At 46.9% G+C, this 13,898-nt stretch overlaps 1 protein-coding gene across 2 annotated transcripts in view; it reads left to right on the top strand.

Annotated features, from left to right (window-relative positions):
- Positions 1-13,898, top strand: part of svila (supervillin a) — a 351,300-nt gene that overhangs the window by 291,319 nt on the left and 46,083 nt on the right. For both annotated transcript variants that reach the window (XM_078425640.1, XM_078425650.1), the window contains 4 exons: positions 514-661; positions 3,713-3,858; positions 8,798-8,973; positions 12,978-13,119. In XM_078425640.1, the coding sequence (XP_078281766.1) occupies positions 514-661; positions 3,713-3,858; positions 8,798-8,973; positions 12,978-13,119 (612 nt within the window). The remainder of the gene's footprint in view (positions 1-513; positions 662-3,712; positions 3,859-8,797; positions 8,974-12,977; positions 13,120-13,898) is intronic.

The raw sequence follows: 13,898 nt of genomic DNA, 5'->3' as shown, positions 1-13,898 counted from the left end.
TCGAGCCAACACCACCATTCAATGTGATCATGGCTGATCATTCTCAATCAGTACCTCGTTCCTGCCTTCTCCGCATACCCCTTGACTCCACTATCCTTAAGAGCTCTATCTAGCTCTCTCTTGAATGCATTCAGAGAGAGCTTGAGAGAGCTAATTTCAAGTATTCATTCCCCTCCCCTCTTCCCCCCTCACCCTCCCCCTCCTCCACCCTCGTCCGTGAAGGCCAGCTCTCTGGATGCTTTCAAGAGAGAGCTAGATAGAGCTCTTAAGGATAGCGGAGTCAGGGGGTATGGGGAGAAGGCAGGAACGGGGTACTGATTGAGAATGATCAGCCATGATCACATTGAATGACAGTGATGGCTCGAAGGGCCGAATGGCCTCCTCCTGCACCTATTGTCTATTGTCTTATTGTAAGGCAGTGGCTCTACCGCGATGTCACCTTGCCGACGGAAATATAACCTTTTATATAACGTTGAGTTTTTGGATTTCCTAATTTCACTTTTGTTTTTTCAGGCATCGGAGCTAGCATCGTTTATTCAGACTAAGAGGGATCTTGGCTGCAGAGCGCCGTATGTGGCTGCAATAGAAGAAGGAATTAACACCCATACCAAGACAGCCAAAGATTTCTGGAGACTCTTGGGTGGTCAGTCAAGCTACCAAGGTAGTGAAACACCCTTGTTTGGTTTAGCTCAGTTTAGTTTAGAGATACAGCGCGGAAACATCATGTCCGCGCCGACCAGCCATCCCCGCGCATTAACTCTATCCTACGCACACACACACTAGGGACAATTTACACTTGTACCAAGCCAATCAACTTACAAACCTGTAGGTCTTTGGAGCGTGGGAGAAAACCGAAGATCTCGGAAAAAAAAACCCACGCAGGTCACGGGGAGAACGTACAAACTCCGTACAGACAGCACCCATGGTCGGGATCGAACCCGGGTCTCCGGCGCTGCAAGGCAGCAACTCTACTTGTATCTTAGATTTTATTGCAATGTTCCTTCCATATTGAAATGTTAAAAACAGACGGAATCTACAAAAAGGAAATGTTTCATTGTTTCAAAGAGGCTCACAACCTTGAACATCTTGTATAGAAGTGAAAATGGGTGTCGGAGTGAGAAACATTTATATATTTTTTTAACTATATATTACTCTCACTTACAATTAAGACCGCAGGATAGGTTTTTTGGCTTTCCAAAAAACCTAGCCTATACATTTGAATCTTTGATATGCTCAATCAGTCCTGTTGAGGAAGGATATTCTTGCTATTGAGGGCGTGCAGCATAGGTTTACTAGGTTAATTCCCGGAATGGCGGGACTGTCATGTTGAAAGACTGGAGCGACTAGGCTTGTATACACTGGAATTTAGAAGGATGAGAGGAGATCTTATCGAAACGTATAAGATTATCAAGGGGTTGGACACGTTAGAGGCAGGAAACATGTTCCCAATGTTGGGGGAGTCCAGAACAAGGGGCCACAGTTTAAGAATAAGGGGTAGGCCATCTAGAACTGAGATGAGGAAAAACTTTTTCAGTCAGAGAGTTGCGAATCTGTGGAATTCTCTGCCTCAGAAGGCAGTGGAGGCCAATTCTCTGAATGCATTCAAGAGAGAGCTCGATAGAGCTCTTAAGGATAGCGGAGTCAGGGGTATGGGGAGAAGGCAGGAACGAGGTACTGATTGAGAAAGATCAGCCATGATCACATTGAATGGCGGTGCTGGCTCGAAGGGCCGAATGGCCTCCTCCTGCGTCTATTGTCAGTCTTTGAATGCTGGATGAAATCACTTGTTGAATCCTAATTGGGCTAGCTGATTTCCGATAAGACTATCATATCCATGCAATATCCAACTCTTGGTGAGTCCTGATGATAAAACTAGTCTTTGGCATCCACTGAAATCGGATAACCTGACAACATTCAGTGTCAATGCTCTTGGATGATAACGGCCGTTTGGTTAAGGTGCTGGTTGGCAAGGAATAAACACTCAGCAAAGAGCCAATGGCATTAGTAACTCAGTGGGTCAGGCAGCATCTCTGGAGAAAAGGAATAGGTGATGTTTCTGGTCGAGACCCTTCTTCAGACCCGTTTCTGGTCGAGGCCTTTCTTCGGGAGGAAACCTATGCTTTTACACGGAGAATATGCGTGCTCCACAGGGGCAGCACCAGGGTCAGGATCAAACCCGGGTACAGTACCGTGAGACAACAGTTCTACTAGCTGTGTCACTATCTGCCCAATAATGCTTGATCTCTCTTGTTTAAATGAGAAACCCAATTAGTCAATGGCAAATCTTAGATTGCCCACCTCAAATTTCCCTTGAGAAGACAGTGGTCATAGACTCATAGACTGATACTGTGTGGAAACAGGCCCTTCGACCCAACGCCCACACCGGCCAACATGTCCCAGCTACACTAATCACACCTGCCTGCGTTTGGTCCATATCCCTCCAAACCTGTCCTATCCATGTGCCTGTCCAACTGTTTCTTAAACGTTGTGATAGTCCCAGCCTCAACTACCTCCTCTGGCAGCTCGCTCCATACACCCACCACCCTTTGTGTGAAAATGTTACCCCTCAGATTCCTATTAAATCTTTTCCCCTTCACCTTAAACCTATGTCCACTAGTCCAGCGACCCTTCTCCAGACTGAGAGTCAGGGGAAAGGGAAACGAGAGATGTCGACGGTGATGTAGAGAGATATAGAACAAATGAATGAACGATGCGCAAAAAAGGTAACGATGATGAAGGAAACAGGCCATTGTCAGCTGTGGCCTAGGTGAAAACGAGTTATAGACAATGAGACTCAACAAGACGACTTTGAAGCTGGTACGACTTGGGTGGGGGAGAGACGGAGAGAGAGGGAAAGCAAGAGTTAAGTTGTAAAGTTGTCTTGTTGAATCTCATTGTCTGTAACTCAGTTTCACCTAGCCCACAGCTCCAGTTTCCTTTATCATCGTTACTTTTTTTAGTTATCTTTCATCCATTTGTTCTTTATCTATCTACACCGTCGTCTATATCTCTCGTTTCCCTTTCCCCTGACTCTCAGTCTGAAGAAGGGTCTCCATCCGAAACGTCACCCATTCCTTCTCCCCAGAGATGCCGCCTGCCCCGCTGAGTTACTCCAGCTTTTTGTGTCTATCTTCCGTGTCGACCAGCATCTGCAGTTCCTTCCTACACACGAGGTATAGAAGAATACGGTCCTTATTTGGGCAAATGGGAATAGTGCAGCTGGGCAAAACGGTTGGCTTTGACAAGAAATTTATGTTAAGACGTATAAGAAAATAACTGCAGATGCTGGTACAAATCGATTTATTCACAAAATGCTGGAGTAACTCAGCAGGTCAGGCAGCATCTCGGGAGAGAAGGAATGGGTGACGTTTCGGGTCGAGACCCTTCTTCAGACTGTTAAGACGGCCTAACTCTGACTCTGCAATGCAGAAAGTGCGGATGTCTGAGTACTGCATTTATTAGTGGACATGGACAGAGAGATCACCGAGAAGCAATGAAGTTTGCTTGGGTCTTGAAAAATGCTCTGGGCAATTTAATTATAAAACATAATCCATCCGCTCAGTCTGATAGATCCATTCTCTTCTCTGCCGTTCTCCCCCCCTGCTGTATAGATGATATCTGATGGTCTTCGCCTGATGGTGAATCTGGCTGTGTGCCTGTAGTTTTGCAAAGTGGCTGTGCGTCTAATGATGATGCTTTGTTTCTCTCCTAGGAGCAGGAAATCCCGATGAAGATGAAATGTATGAAAGTGCAATCGTAGAAACCAACTGCATTTACCGTCTCGTGGATGATAAACTCGTCCCCGACGATGACTTCTGGGGAAAGATACCGCGCTGCGCTTTGCTTAATTCAAAAGATGTAAGTACTTGTCAGATAAAGCAGGAGAAGAGAAATCTCTGGGGGTTTTTTTCCCACCCCTGGTTCACGTGGCCTATGAATGTTGTGATGGCAACTTCAGTCCTTTCCAATAAAGTCCTTTCCGCTTGCCGTCGCTACACGGGGAGTGGGAGTGCAGCTTGACGCAAACCAACGAAGAGATTATCCAAACGTATTTTTCAGTTCAGTTAGTCGTTTATTGAAGTAGTAATACAAACAGGTCTGTATCTCCCCCAAGCTTTCGGCTCTCGTCGTCGCGGGTCTGGTAAGGACTGTATCTCGCCATACTCCCTGTGTCGGACGCCTCCCGTCTCTGCATTCCCAGATGTACTTCTAATTCTGGCTCCTCCCAGTCCATTATCCCCTTATATGTATTCATCTCATGACAAACCTAGAAACATAGACAATAGGAGCAGGAGTAGGCCATTCGGCCTTTCGTGCCTGCACCGCCATTCAATATGATCACGGCTGATCATCCAACTCAGTATCCCGTACCTGCCTTCTCTCCATAGCCCCTGATCCCTTTAGCCACAAGGGCCACATCTAACTCACTCTTAAATATAGCCAATGAACTGGCCTCAACTACCTTCTGTGGCAGAGAATTCCACAGATTCACCACTCTCTGTGTGAAAAAAGATGCCCGAGTGTCCAAAAATAATACAGCAGGATACAAAATAATATAATATGCTGAAACAGCTAGCACAAACACAATTGGCTCCTACAAATGTGTTGGTCTTATTTACCTAGCCGAAGCACTGTAGTTGCATCAAGGGGAAAAGCAGCAAGAATAAATAGAAACGCAGACGACAAAAAAACTGGGGTAACTCAGCGGGACAGGCAGCATCTCTGGATAGGAGGAATAGGTGACGTTTCAGGTCGAGACCCTTCTTCAGACCTTCAGAATAAATGGAACCTAGAATTGGAACGGATCCCAAGTGTGGATCTGTGTGAACATATTCCCTAAGATTCCCTAAGACCCCGTTCCTGCTTTTTCCCCATATCCTTTGATTCCGTTAGCCCCAAGAGCTAAATCTAACCCTCTCTTGAAAACATCCAGTGAATCGGCCTCCACTGCCTTCTGTAACAGAGAATTCCACAGATTCACAACTCTCTGGGTGAAAACGTTTTACCTCATCTCAGTCCTAAATGGCCTACTACCCCTTATTATTAAACTGTGTCACAGGGAGAGCATACAAACTCCGAACAGGCAGCACCCGTAGTCGGGATCGAACCCGGTTCTCTGGCGCTGCAAGGCAGCAACTCTACCGCTGCGCCACCCTTTACAGTACATAATGTTTTCAACATTCGAGCCTCCAGGTGTTCTTGCGTGGCACGGGTACGCAGTGTTATTAAATGGAAGTGTAGCAGGGACGTGCAAGGAGGGAATTTCTGAGCATGAGCATTTATAGCTGGACATATTGAAACGTGAAAGGCTTCCACCAGTGGCTGAATTTTCACTCTCTATCATTTTGTTCTGCAGAACAGGAGCTGCATTATTCCTGCCCAGAAGCTGAAAAGCTGCATACAGTGCGGAAACAGGCCCTTCGGCCCAACTCGCCCACACCGGCCAACAATGTCCCAGCTAACCTAGTCCCACTTGCCTGCGCTTGGTCCATAACCCCCTGAAACCTGTCCTATCCATGTACCTGTCCAACTGTTTCTTAAACGTTGGGATAGTCCCAGCCTCCACTACCTCCTCTGGCAGCTTGTTCCACACACCCACCACCCTCTGTTTGAAAAAATTACCCCTCGGATTCCTATTAAATCTTTTCCCCTTCACCTTGAGCCTATGTCCTCGATTCCCCTACTCTGGGTAAGAGACTCTGTGCATCTACCCGATCTATTCCTCTCATGATTTTATACACCTCTATAAGATCACCCCTCATCCTCCTGCGCTCCAAGGAATAGAAACCCAGCCGACTTAACCTCTCCCTGTAGCTCGCACCCTCTGGTCCTGGCAACACCCTCGTAAATCGTTTCCGAACCCTTTCAAGCTTGACAATATCTTTCCTGTAACATGGTGCCCAGAACCGAACACAGTATTCGAAATGCGGTCTCACCATCTTGCTTCCTAGTGTGTAGGAAAGAACTGCAGATGCTGGCTTAAACCGAAGATGGAAACAATGCTTGCATTCTTGTGGTACTTTGCATGTTGCTTATGAAAATGATACTTTGATTGTGACTGTGTGCGAAACGAAAGGGAGGTGTTTGAGGAAGGACTGCAGGAGAGCCAAGCTGTGCATGATTGCTGACCTTAAGTTAATAACTCACTTTGAGGCAATCTCCAACTTGAATTCTTTGTGCTACAGTACAATTTCCATTAGTTTCTGTAGATATGTAGTTTTATGTAGTTCTATGCAATTTTATAAGTTCACTAGACCAAGTGGACCCGTTGGGCCCAAACCTCTCCTGCATTGATGCAGCACCCTCTCCTCCCTCCTCCCTCCTCCCTCCCTTCCCCCTCTCTTCCCCTCCCCACCCCCTTTCCCCTTCCCCCTCCCCAACCCCCTTTCTCCTCCCCCCCACTCCATCCCCCTTTCCCCCCCCCCCACTCCATCCCCCTCAACCCCCCGTCTCCTCCCCCCTCCCTCCACCTCCTTCCCTCCCACCCTCCCTCTTCCCTCCCTAGCAGATAGATTTAAACTTTAAAATGTGAATAACTTTTAAAATATAACACCGATTTCAATGAAACTTCTTCCTTTGGCACCAAAGGGACGACGTTGAGTAAGGTGGGCCTAAAATTGTCACGCTATCGTGTACCGTTTTGGCTGTAGTTCAGGAACAAACAAACAAACAAACAAACAAACAAACAAACAAACGAGAGTTGTAGTATATAGATAAGTGATAGGAGCAGAATTAGGCCATTCGGCCCATCAAGTCTACACTGCCATTCATTCATGGTTGATCTATCTCTCCCTCCTAACCCCATTCTCCTGCCTTCTCCCCATAACCCTTGACACCTGTACCAATATGATACGATATGATATAACTTTGTGTCTCCTTCCTACATATGCTTCATTAGTATGGTGTCAGGGGTTATGGGTATCAGGGGTTATGGGGAGAAGGCGCGAGAGGGGTTGAGAGGTAGAGGGGTTGATTGAATGGTGGAGTAGACTTACTGAATAGTGAAAGATAAAGAAGATGTTTCCACCAGTGGGAGAGTCTAGGACCAGAGGGCATAGCCCCAGATTAAAATGACGTACCTTTAGAAAGGAGATGAGGATAGATGAGAATGGATGTTTTTCAAGCGGAGCTTGATAGATTCTTGATTAGGACGAGCGTCAAGGATTATGTGGAGAAGGCAGGAGAATGTGGTTGGGAGGGAGAGATAGATCAACTATGATTGAATGGCGGAGTAGACTTGATAGGTCGAATGACCTAATTCTCCTCCTATCACTTATGAAAAAACTGTATTTATCCCAGGAGGGAAGTTGGTCAGCCAACAGTCATAAAACATCACAAAAATACATGAAAATGTAATTAAAGTTATGAGTGGAAAGTCCATGATTGGAGAGGTGCAAAGATTGGGGGGGAGGGGGGGAAGGGGACTCAGTTTCAGTCTGCCCCATGACAGAAGGGGGAGGAGTTGTACAGTTTGACAGCCACAGGGAAGAAGGATCTCCTGTGGCGTTCTGTGCTGCATCTCGGTGGAACCAGTCTTGCTGAAGGTGCTCCTCAGGGTTGACCAGTGTGTCATGGAGGGGGTGAGCTGTGTTGTCCAGGACGCTCTGCAGTTTGAGGAGCATCCTCCCCTCCAAGACCACCTCCCGTGACTTCAACTCTGCCCCCAGGATGGAATCCATTGACCAGGCCGCCACAGCCTTCTGTGGCATTGAATTCTACAGATTCACCACCCTCTGACTAAAGAAATTCCTCCTCACCTCATACGGTCATAAGGGATAGGAGTAGAATTGGGCCATTCTGCCCATCAAGTCTACTCCGCCATTCAATCATGGCCGATCTATCTCTCCCTCCAAACCCCAAATCTCCTGCTTTCTCCCCAGGAACGTCCTTTAATTCTGAGGCTATGACCACTGCTCCTAGACTCTCAATAGACAATAGACAATAGGTCTAGGAGTAGGCCATTCGGCCCTTCGAGCCAGTACCACCATTCAATGTGATCATGGCTGATCATTCTCAATCAGTACCCTGTTCCTGCCTTCTCCCCATACCCCCTGACTCCGCTATCCTTAAGAGCTCTATCTAGCTCTCTCTTGAATGCATTCAGAGAATTGGCCTCCACTGCCTTCTGAGGCAGAGAATTCCACTGATTTGCAACTCTCTGACTAAAAAGGTTTTTCCTCATCTCCGTTCTAAACGGCCTACCCCTTATTCTTAAACTGTGGCCCCTGGTTCTGGACTCCCTCAACATTGGGAACATGTTTCCTGCCTCTAACGTGTCCAACCCCTTAATAATCTTATGTTTCGATAAGATCCCCTCTCATCCTTCTAAATTCCAGTGTATACAAGCCTAGTCGCTCCAGTCTTTCAACATACGACAGTCCCGCCATTCCGGGAATTAACCTAGTAAACCTACGCTGCACGCCCTCAATAGCAAGAATATCCTTCCTCAAATTTGGAGACCAAAACTGCACACAGTACTCCAGGTGCGGTCTCACTAGGGCCCTGTACAACTGCAGAAGGACCTCTTTGCTCCTATACTCAACTCCTCTTGTTATGAAGGCCAACATTCCGTTGGCTTTCTTCACTGCCTGCTGTACCTGCATGCTTCCTTTCAGTGACTGATGCACTAGGACACCCAGATCTCGTTGTACGCCCCCTTTTCCTAACTTGACACCATTCAGATAATAATCTGCCTTCCTATTCTTACCACCAAAGTGGATAACCTCTCCCTCCACTGGAAACACCCTCTCCACATCCACTCTATCCGGGCCTTTCACTCCCGTTCTGATTCCCCTAGGTGCTGGTGTTCGACTTTGGCAGTGAGGTGTACGTGTGGCACGGGAAGGAAGTCACCCTGGCTCAACGGAAAGTGGCATTCCAGCTGGCAAAGCATTTGTGGAACGGGACCTTTGACTACACAAACTGTGACATCAACCCTCTGGATCCTGGCGAATGTAATCCTCTGATACCAAGGTACCTTCCTCTTTTTTGATTCGTGGACCAAACAGCTAACAATGGCCTGTCTCCGTTCTCATCGATACTTTTTCTGCATATCTTTCATTCGTTTGTTCTCCATCTCTCTACATCGCCGTCTATATCTCCCGCTTCCCTCTCCCCTGACACTCAGTCTGAAGAAGGATCTCGACCCAAAACGTCACCCATTCCTTCTATCCAGAGATGCTGACTGACCCGCTGAGTTACTCCAGCTTTTTGTGTCTATCCATGTTTGTCAATAGACAATAGGTGCAGGAGGAGGCCATTCGGCCCTTCGAGCCAGCACCGCCATTCAATGTGATCATGGCTGATCATTCTCAATCAGTACCCCGTTCCTGCCTTCTCCCCATACCCCCTGACTCCGCTATCCTTAAGAGCTCTATCGAGCTCTCTCTTGAATGCATTCAGAGAATTGGCCTCCACTGCCTTCTGAGGCAGAGAATTTACAACTCTCTGACTGAAAAAGTTTTTCCTCATCTCAGTTCTAAATGTCCTACCCCTTATTCTTAAACTGTGGCCCCTTGTTCTGGACTCCCCCAACATTGGGAACATGTTTCCTGCCTCTAACGTGTCCAACCCCTTAATAATCTTATACGTTTCGATAAGATCTCCTCTCATCCTTCTAAATTCCAGTGTATACAAGCCTAGTCGCTCCAGTCTTTCAACATATGACAGTCCCGCCATTCCGGGAATTAACCTAGTAAACCTACGCTGCATACCCTCAATAGCAAGAATATCCTTCCTCAAATTTGGAGACCAAAACTACACACAGTACTCCAGGTGCGGTCTCACTAGGGCCCTGTATAACTGCAGAAGGGCCTCTTTGCTCCTATACTCAACTCCTCTTGTTATGAAGGCCAACATTCCATTGGCTTTCTTCACTGCCTGCTGTACCTGCATGCTTCCTTTCAGTGACTGATGCACTAGGACACCCAGATCTCGTTGTACGTCCCCTTTTCTTAACTTGACACCATTCAGATAATACTCTCTCCCAAACATTATGAAGGGCACTGTAATTTAATAAGCTTTAATGCAGTAACTAATAAATGACAAGTTATATCTCCCAGTTGACATTTAATAGGGAAATACGGAACTTGGAGAAGCTAAAGTAAATCTATTCCATTGAATGTGCCAATCTTTTGATTTCCAACTTACCAGTTACCTTTCTCGAACTGTAATTAAAAGTGAAGAGTTATTTATTTCAATGATTAAATAATAATAAATCTTACAGCACCTTTTCGCAATAACTCTTCAAATGCAGAATTCTACAAGAGCTTTTTAAAATATGGCCTTAATTTTAAGAGGTGGGAGTTAAATCTGCCTTTATTGAATGCACAGTGTAAGAAGCAAAGATACTAGAGGAGCAAGATAGACCACTCGACTCTAAAACCATAGTATGTCACGGCGCCATTTTAGTGGGCAGAAACTTGCAGAAACATTTAAAAAGAAAAATAACAAAAATCTGTGAGTTGATAGATGAGATGTATTCTGCATTTTTATGAAATCATCACACACACTGTTGCCCCAAAACACTGATTACACTACGAGAGGCATAGCGAACGGCGGGTTTTGCTTACTAAAATGGCGGACGTTCCACTCCTTTGCGTACTACACTTCAGTACAGGCGATTTCAACGTAGTGGTCCATCTTGCTCCTCTAGTATCTTTGGTAAGAAGGAACTGCAGATGCTGGTTTACACCCTAGGTAGACACAAAATGCTGGAGTAACTCAGCGGGACAGGCAGCATCTCTGGAGAGAAGGAATGGGTGACTCTTCTCGAAACGTCACCCGTTCCTTCTCTCCCGAGATGCTGCCTGTCCCGTTGAGTTACTCCTGCATTTTGTGTCTATCGTTCTTATTGAATGTACAGTCCAGCCTATCTGGCTCACAATTTGGTCTGACACTTAGCGAGCAATGGCACACAGCAAGAATATACATCCCACAGCTCCGCTCTTGCTCCCCCTCCCCCCATTCGTAACAAGGACAGAATCCCCCTCGTTCTCACCTTCCACCCCACCAGCCAGCGGATCCAACAAATCATCCGCCAACATTTCCGTCACCTACAACGGGACCCCACCATCTTCCCATCTCCTCCCCTCTCTACGTTCCGCAGAGACCGTTCCCTCCGTAACTCCCTGGTCCACTCATCCCTTCCTACCCAAACCACCCCATCCCCGGGCACTTTCCCCTGCAACCGCAGAAGATGTGACACCTGTCCCTTTACCTCCCCCCTCAACTCCATCCAAGGACCCAAACAGTCTTTCCAGGTGAGACAGAGGTTCACCTGCACCTCCTCCAACCTCATCTATTGCATCCGCTGCTCTAGATGTCAGCTTCTTTACATCGGCGAAACCAAACGCAGGCTCGGGGATCGCTTCGCTCAACACCTGCGCTCGGTCCGCGTTAACCAATCTGATCTCCTAGTGGCTGAGCACTTCCACTCCCCCTCCCATTCCCAGTCTGACCTTTCTGTCATGGGCCTCCTCCAGTGCCATAGTGAGGCCCACCGGAAATTGGAGGAACAGCACCTCATATTTCGCTTGGGCAGCTTGCAGCCCAGTGGTATGAACATTGACTTCTCCAACTTTAGATAGTTCCTCTGTCCCTCTCTTCCCCTCCCCCTTCCCAGATCTCCCCCTATCTTCCTGTCTCCACCTATATCCTTCCTTTGTCTCGCCCCCCTGACATCAGTCTGAAGAAGGGTCTCGACCCGAAACGTCACCCATTCCTTCTCTCCTGAGATGCTGCCTGACCTGCTGAGTTACTCCAGCATTTTGTGAATATATCCTAACTAAAGTACTTTCACATGTGATTTTGGGCAGCTATATTTTCCGGCAGTTAATTTTGGGCCCCACCACCTGCTGATGAAAACCATCTTCCTCGGCCTCTAACCCCTGTCCTACCAATCCGTTTATATCTCAGTCTGAAGAAGGGTCTCAACCCCAAACGTCACCCATTCCTTCTATTCAGAGATGCTGCCTGTCCCGCTGAGTTACCTCAGCATTTGTGTCTATCTTCATTGTAAACCAGCATCTGCAGTTCCTTCCTACACAATTTAAATCTGTGGCACTCGTTGTTAATCTCTCTGCTGAAGGAGCAACTTCTCCATTGTACCCAAGCCTCTTGTACATTTTTACTTTTTAATAAAATCCTCCCCAAAACTGCCTTTGTTTCTGAGGTATAATTCAGGCCGTCCACACTTTCCTTGTGTAGCATAGAACGATGCAGCTGAGAAACTGGCCCTTCGGCCCACAATGTTTGTGCCAAATATGATGCCAATTTAAACCGATCTCATCTGCCTGCACATGATCCATATCCCTCTAATCCCTGTACTTCCATGTGCCTATGCGGAAGCATCTTAAATGCCACTATCGTAATCTGCCTCCACCACCACCACCCCTGGCAGTGTGTTCTAGGTCCCCCGCCACTCTCTGCGTAGGAAAACCTTTCCCCTGCAAATCTCCCTTAAACTTCCCCCCTCTCACCTTATAGCTGTGCCCCCCTGGTGTTGGACATTCCCACCCTGGGGGAACATTTCCACTCTGTCTGTCTACCCAATCTATGCCCCTCATAATTTTATATACAGATGCCCCTCGACTTGCGATGCTTCGACTTGCGATGTCTCGACTTTACGAAGGTGCAAAAGCGACACCCATTCAGTAGAAACCGTACTCTGAATTTTGATCTTTTCCCGGTCTAGCGATATGCGTTTTCGACTCACGATATTTTCGATTTACGATGAGCCGATCGCAACGTAACCCCATCGTAAGTCCAGGAGCACCTGTACTTCTATCAAGTCTTTGCTCAGACTCGATAGACTGTGCCTTTCCTCTACTTCCATCGACAGTGCTCCAGAAGATTTAGCAATGACAGAATCCATTATATCATCGCAGGATGCCAACGGCCTAGCAGAGGCTATTTGACACTATGAGCAATGTGCCCGTATCGAAACTAACCAGCTGTTTTATTTCTTCCGAGCACAGGAAAGGTCAAGGCCGTCCTGATTGGGCTATTTTTGGCAGGTTGACCGAACACAATGAAACGATTTTGTTCAAGGAAAAATTCCTGGACTGGCTTGACTCAAAGAAGCTCTCGCCAAAAGCTGCCATTGAAGATGAACAGAAGGTAACACTCTTACATAGAAACATAGAAAATAGGTGCAGGAGTAGGCCATTCGGCCCTTCGAGCCTGCACCGCCATTCAATGTGATCATGGCTGATCATCCAACTCAGTATCCCGTACCTGCCTTCTCTCCATACCCCCTGATCCCTTTAGCCACAAGGGCACATCTAACTCCCTCTTAAATATAGCCAATGAACTGGCCTCAACTACCTTCTGTGGCAGAGAATTCCACAGATTCACCACTCTCTGTGTGGAAAAAAACTTTTTCATCTCGGTCCTAAAAGACTTCCCCCTTATCCTTAAACTGTGACCCCTTGTTCTGGACTTCCCCAACATCGGGAACAATCTTCCTGCATCTAGCCTGTCCAACCCCTTCCATGGCCTTGTTAGCGAAGCAATAAAGTGACCCCTTTTTGAAAAGATCAAGGGGTCGCAGACGTGGGTAAATTCTGGCACATCGGCAATAATCAATCACATGACCACAGCTTTACCACATGACCACAGTTTTAAGAGCCAGGAAGTTTTTACAGTTTACAGAAATTCTATCGCCTCACCGATTCATCGTTTTCCATAAAGCTTTTCACTTGAGTGCTCTGATCAGGTACTATTTCAGGCTTTTTCCAATATGGCAGTAATACTTCTCTGCACAGCGCCAACTGAGGCACATAACTGCTCTAATTGCACATCTGCCTTTCAGTTAATTTCTTAGCTCTTTATTCACAAAATGCTGGAGTAACTCAGCGGGTCAGGCAGCATCTCGGGAGAGAAGGAATGGGTGATGT

The sequence above is a fragment of the Rhinoraja longicauda genome, chromosome 2 (genome assembly GCF_053455715.1).
Source record: "Rhinoraja longicauda isolate Sanriku21f chromosome 2, sRhiLon1.1, whole genome shotgun sequence".
NCBI lineage: Eukaryota > Metazoa > Chordata > Chondrichthyes > Rajiformes > Arhynchobatidae > Rhinoraja > Rhinoraja longicauda.
This window is presented reverse-complemented; position numbering and strand designations above follow the sequence as displayed.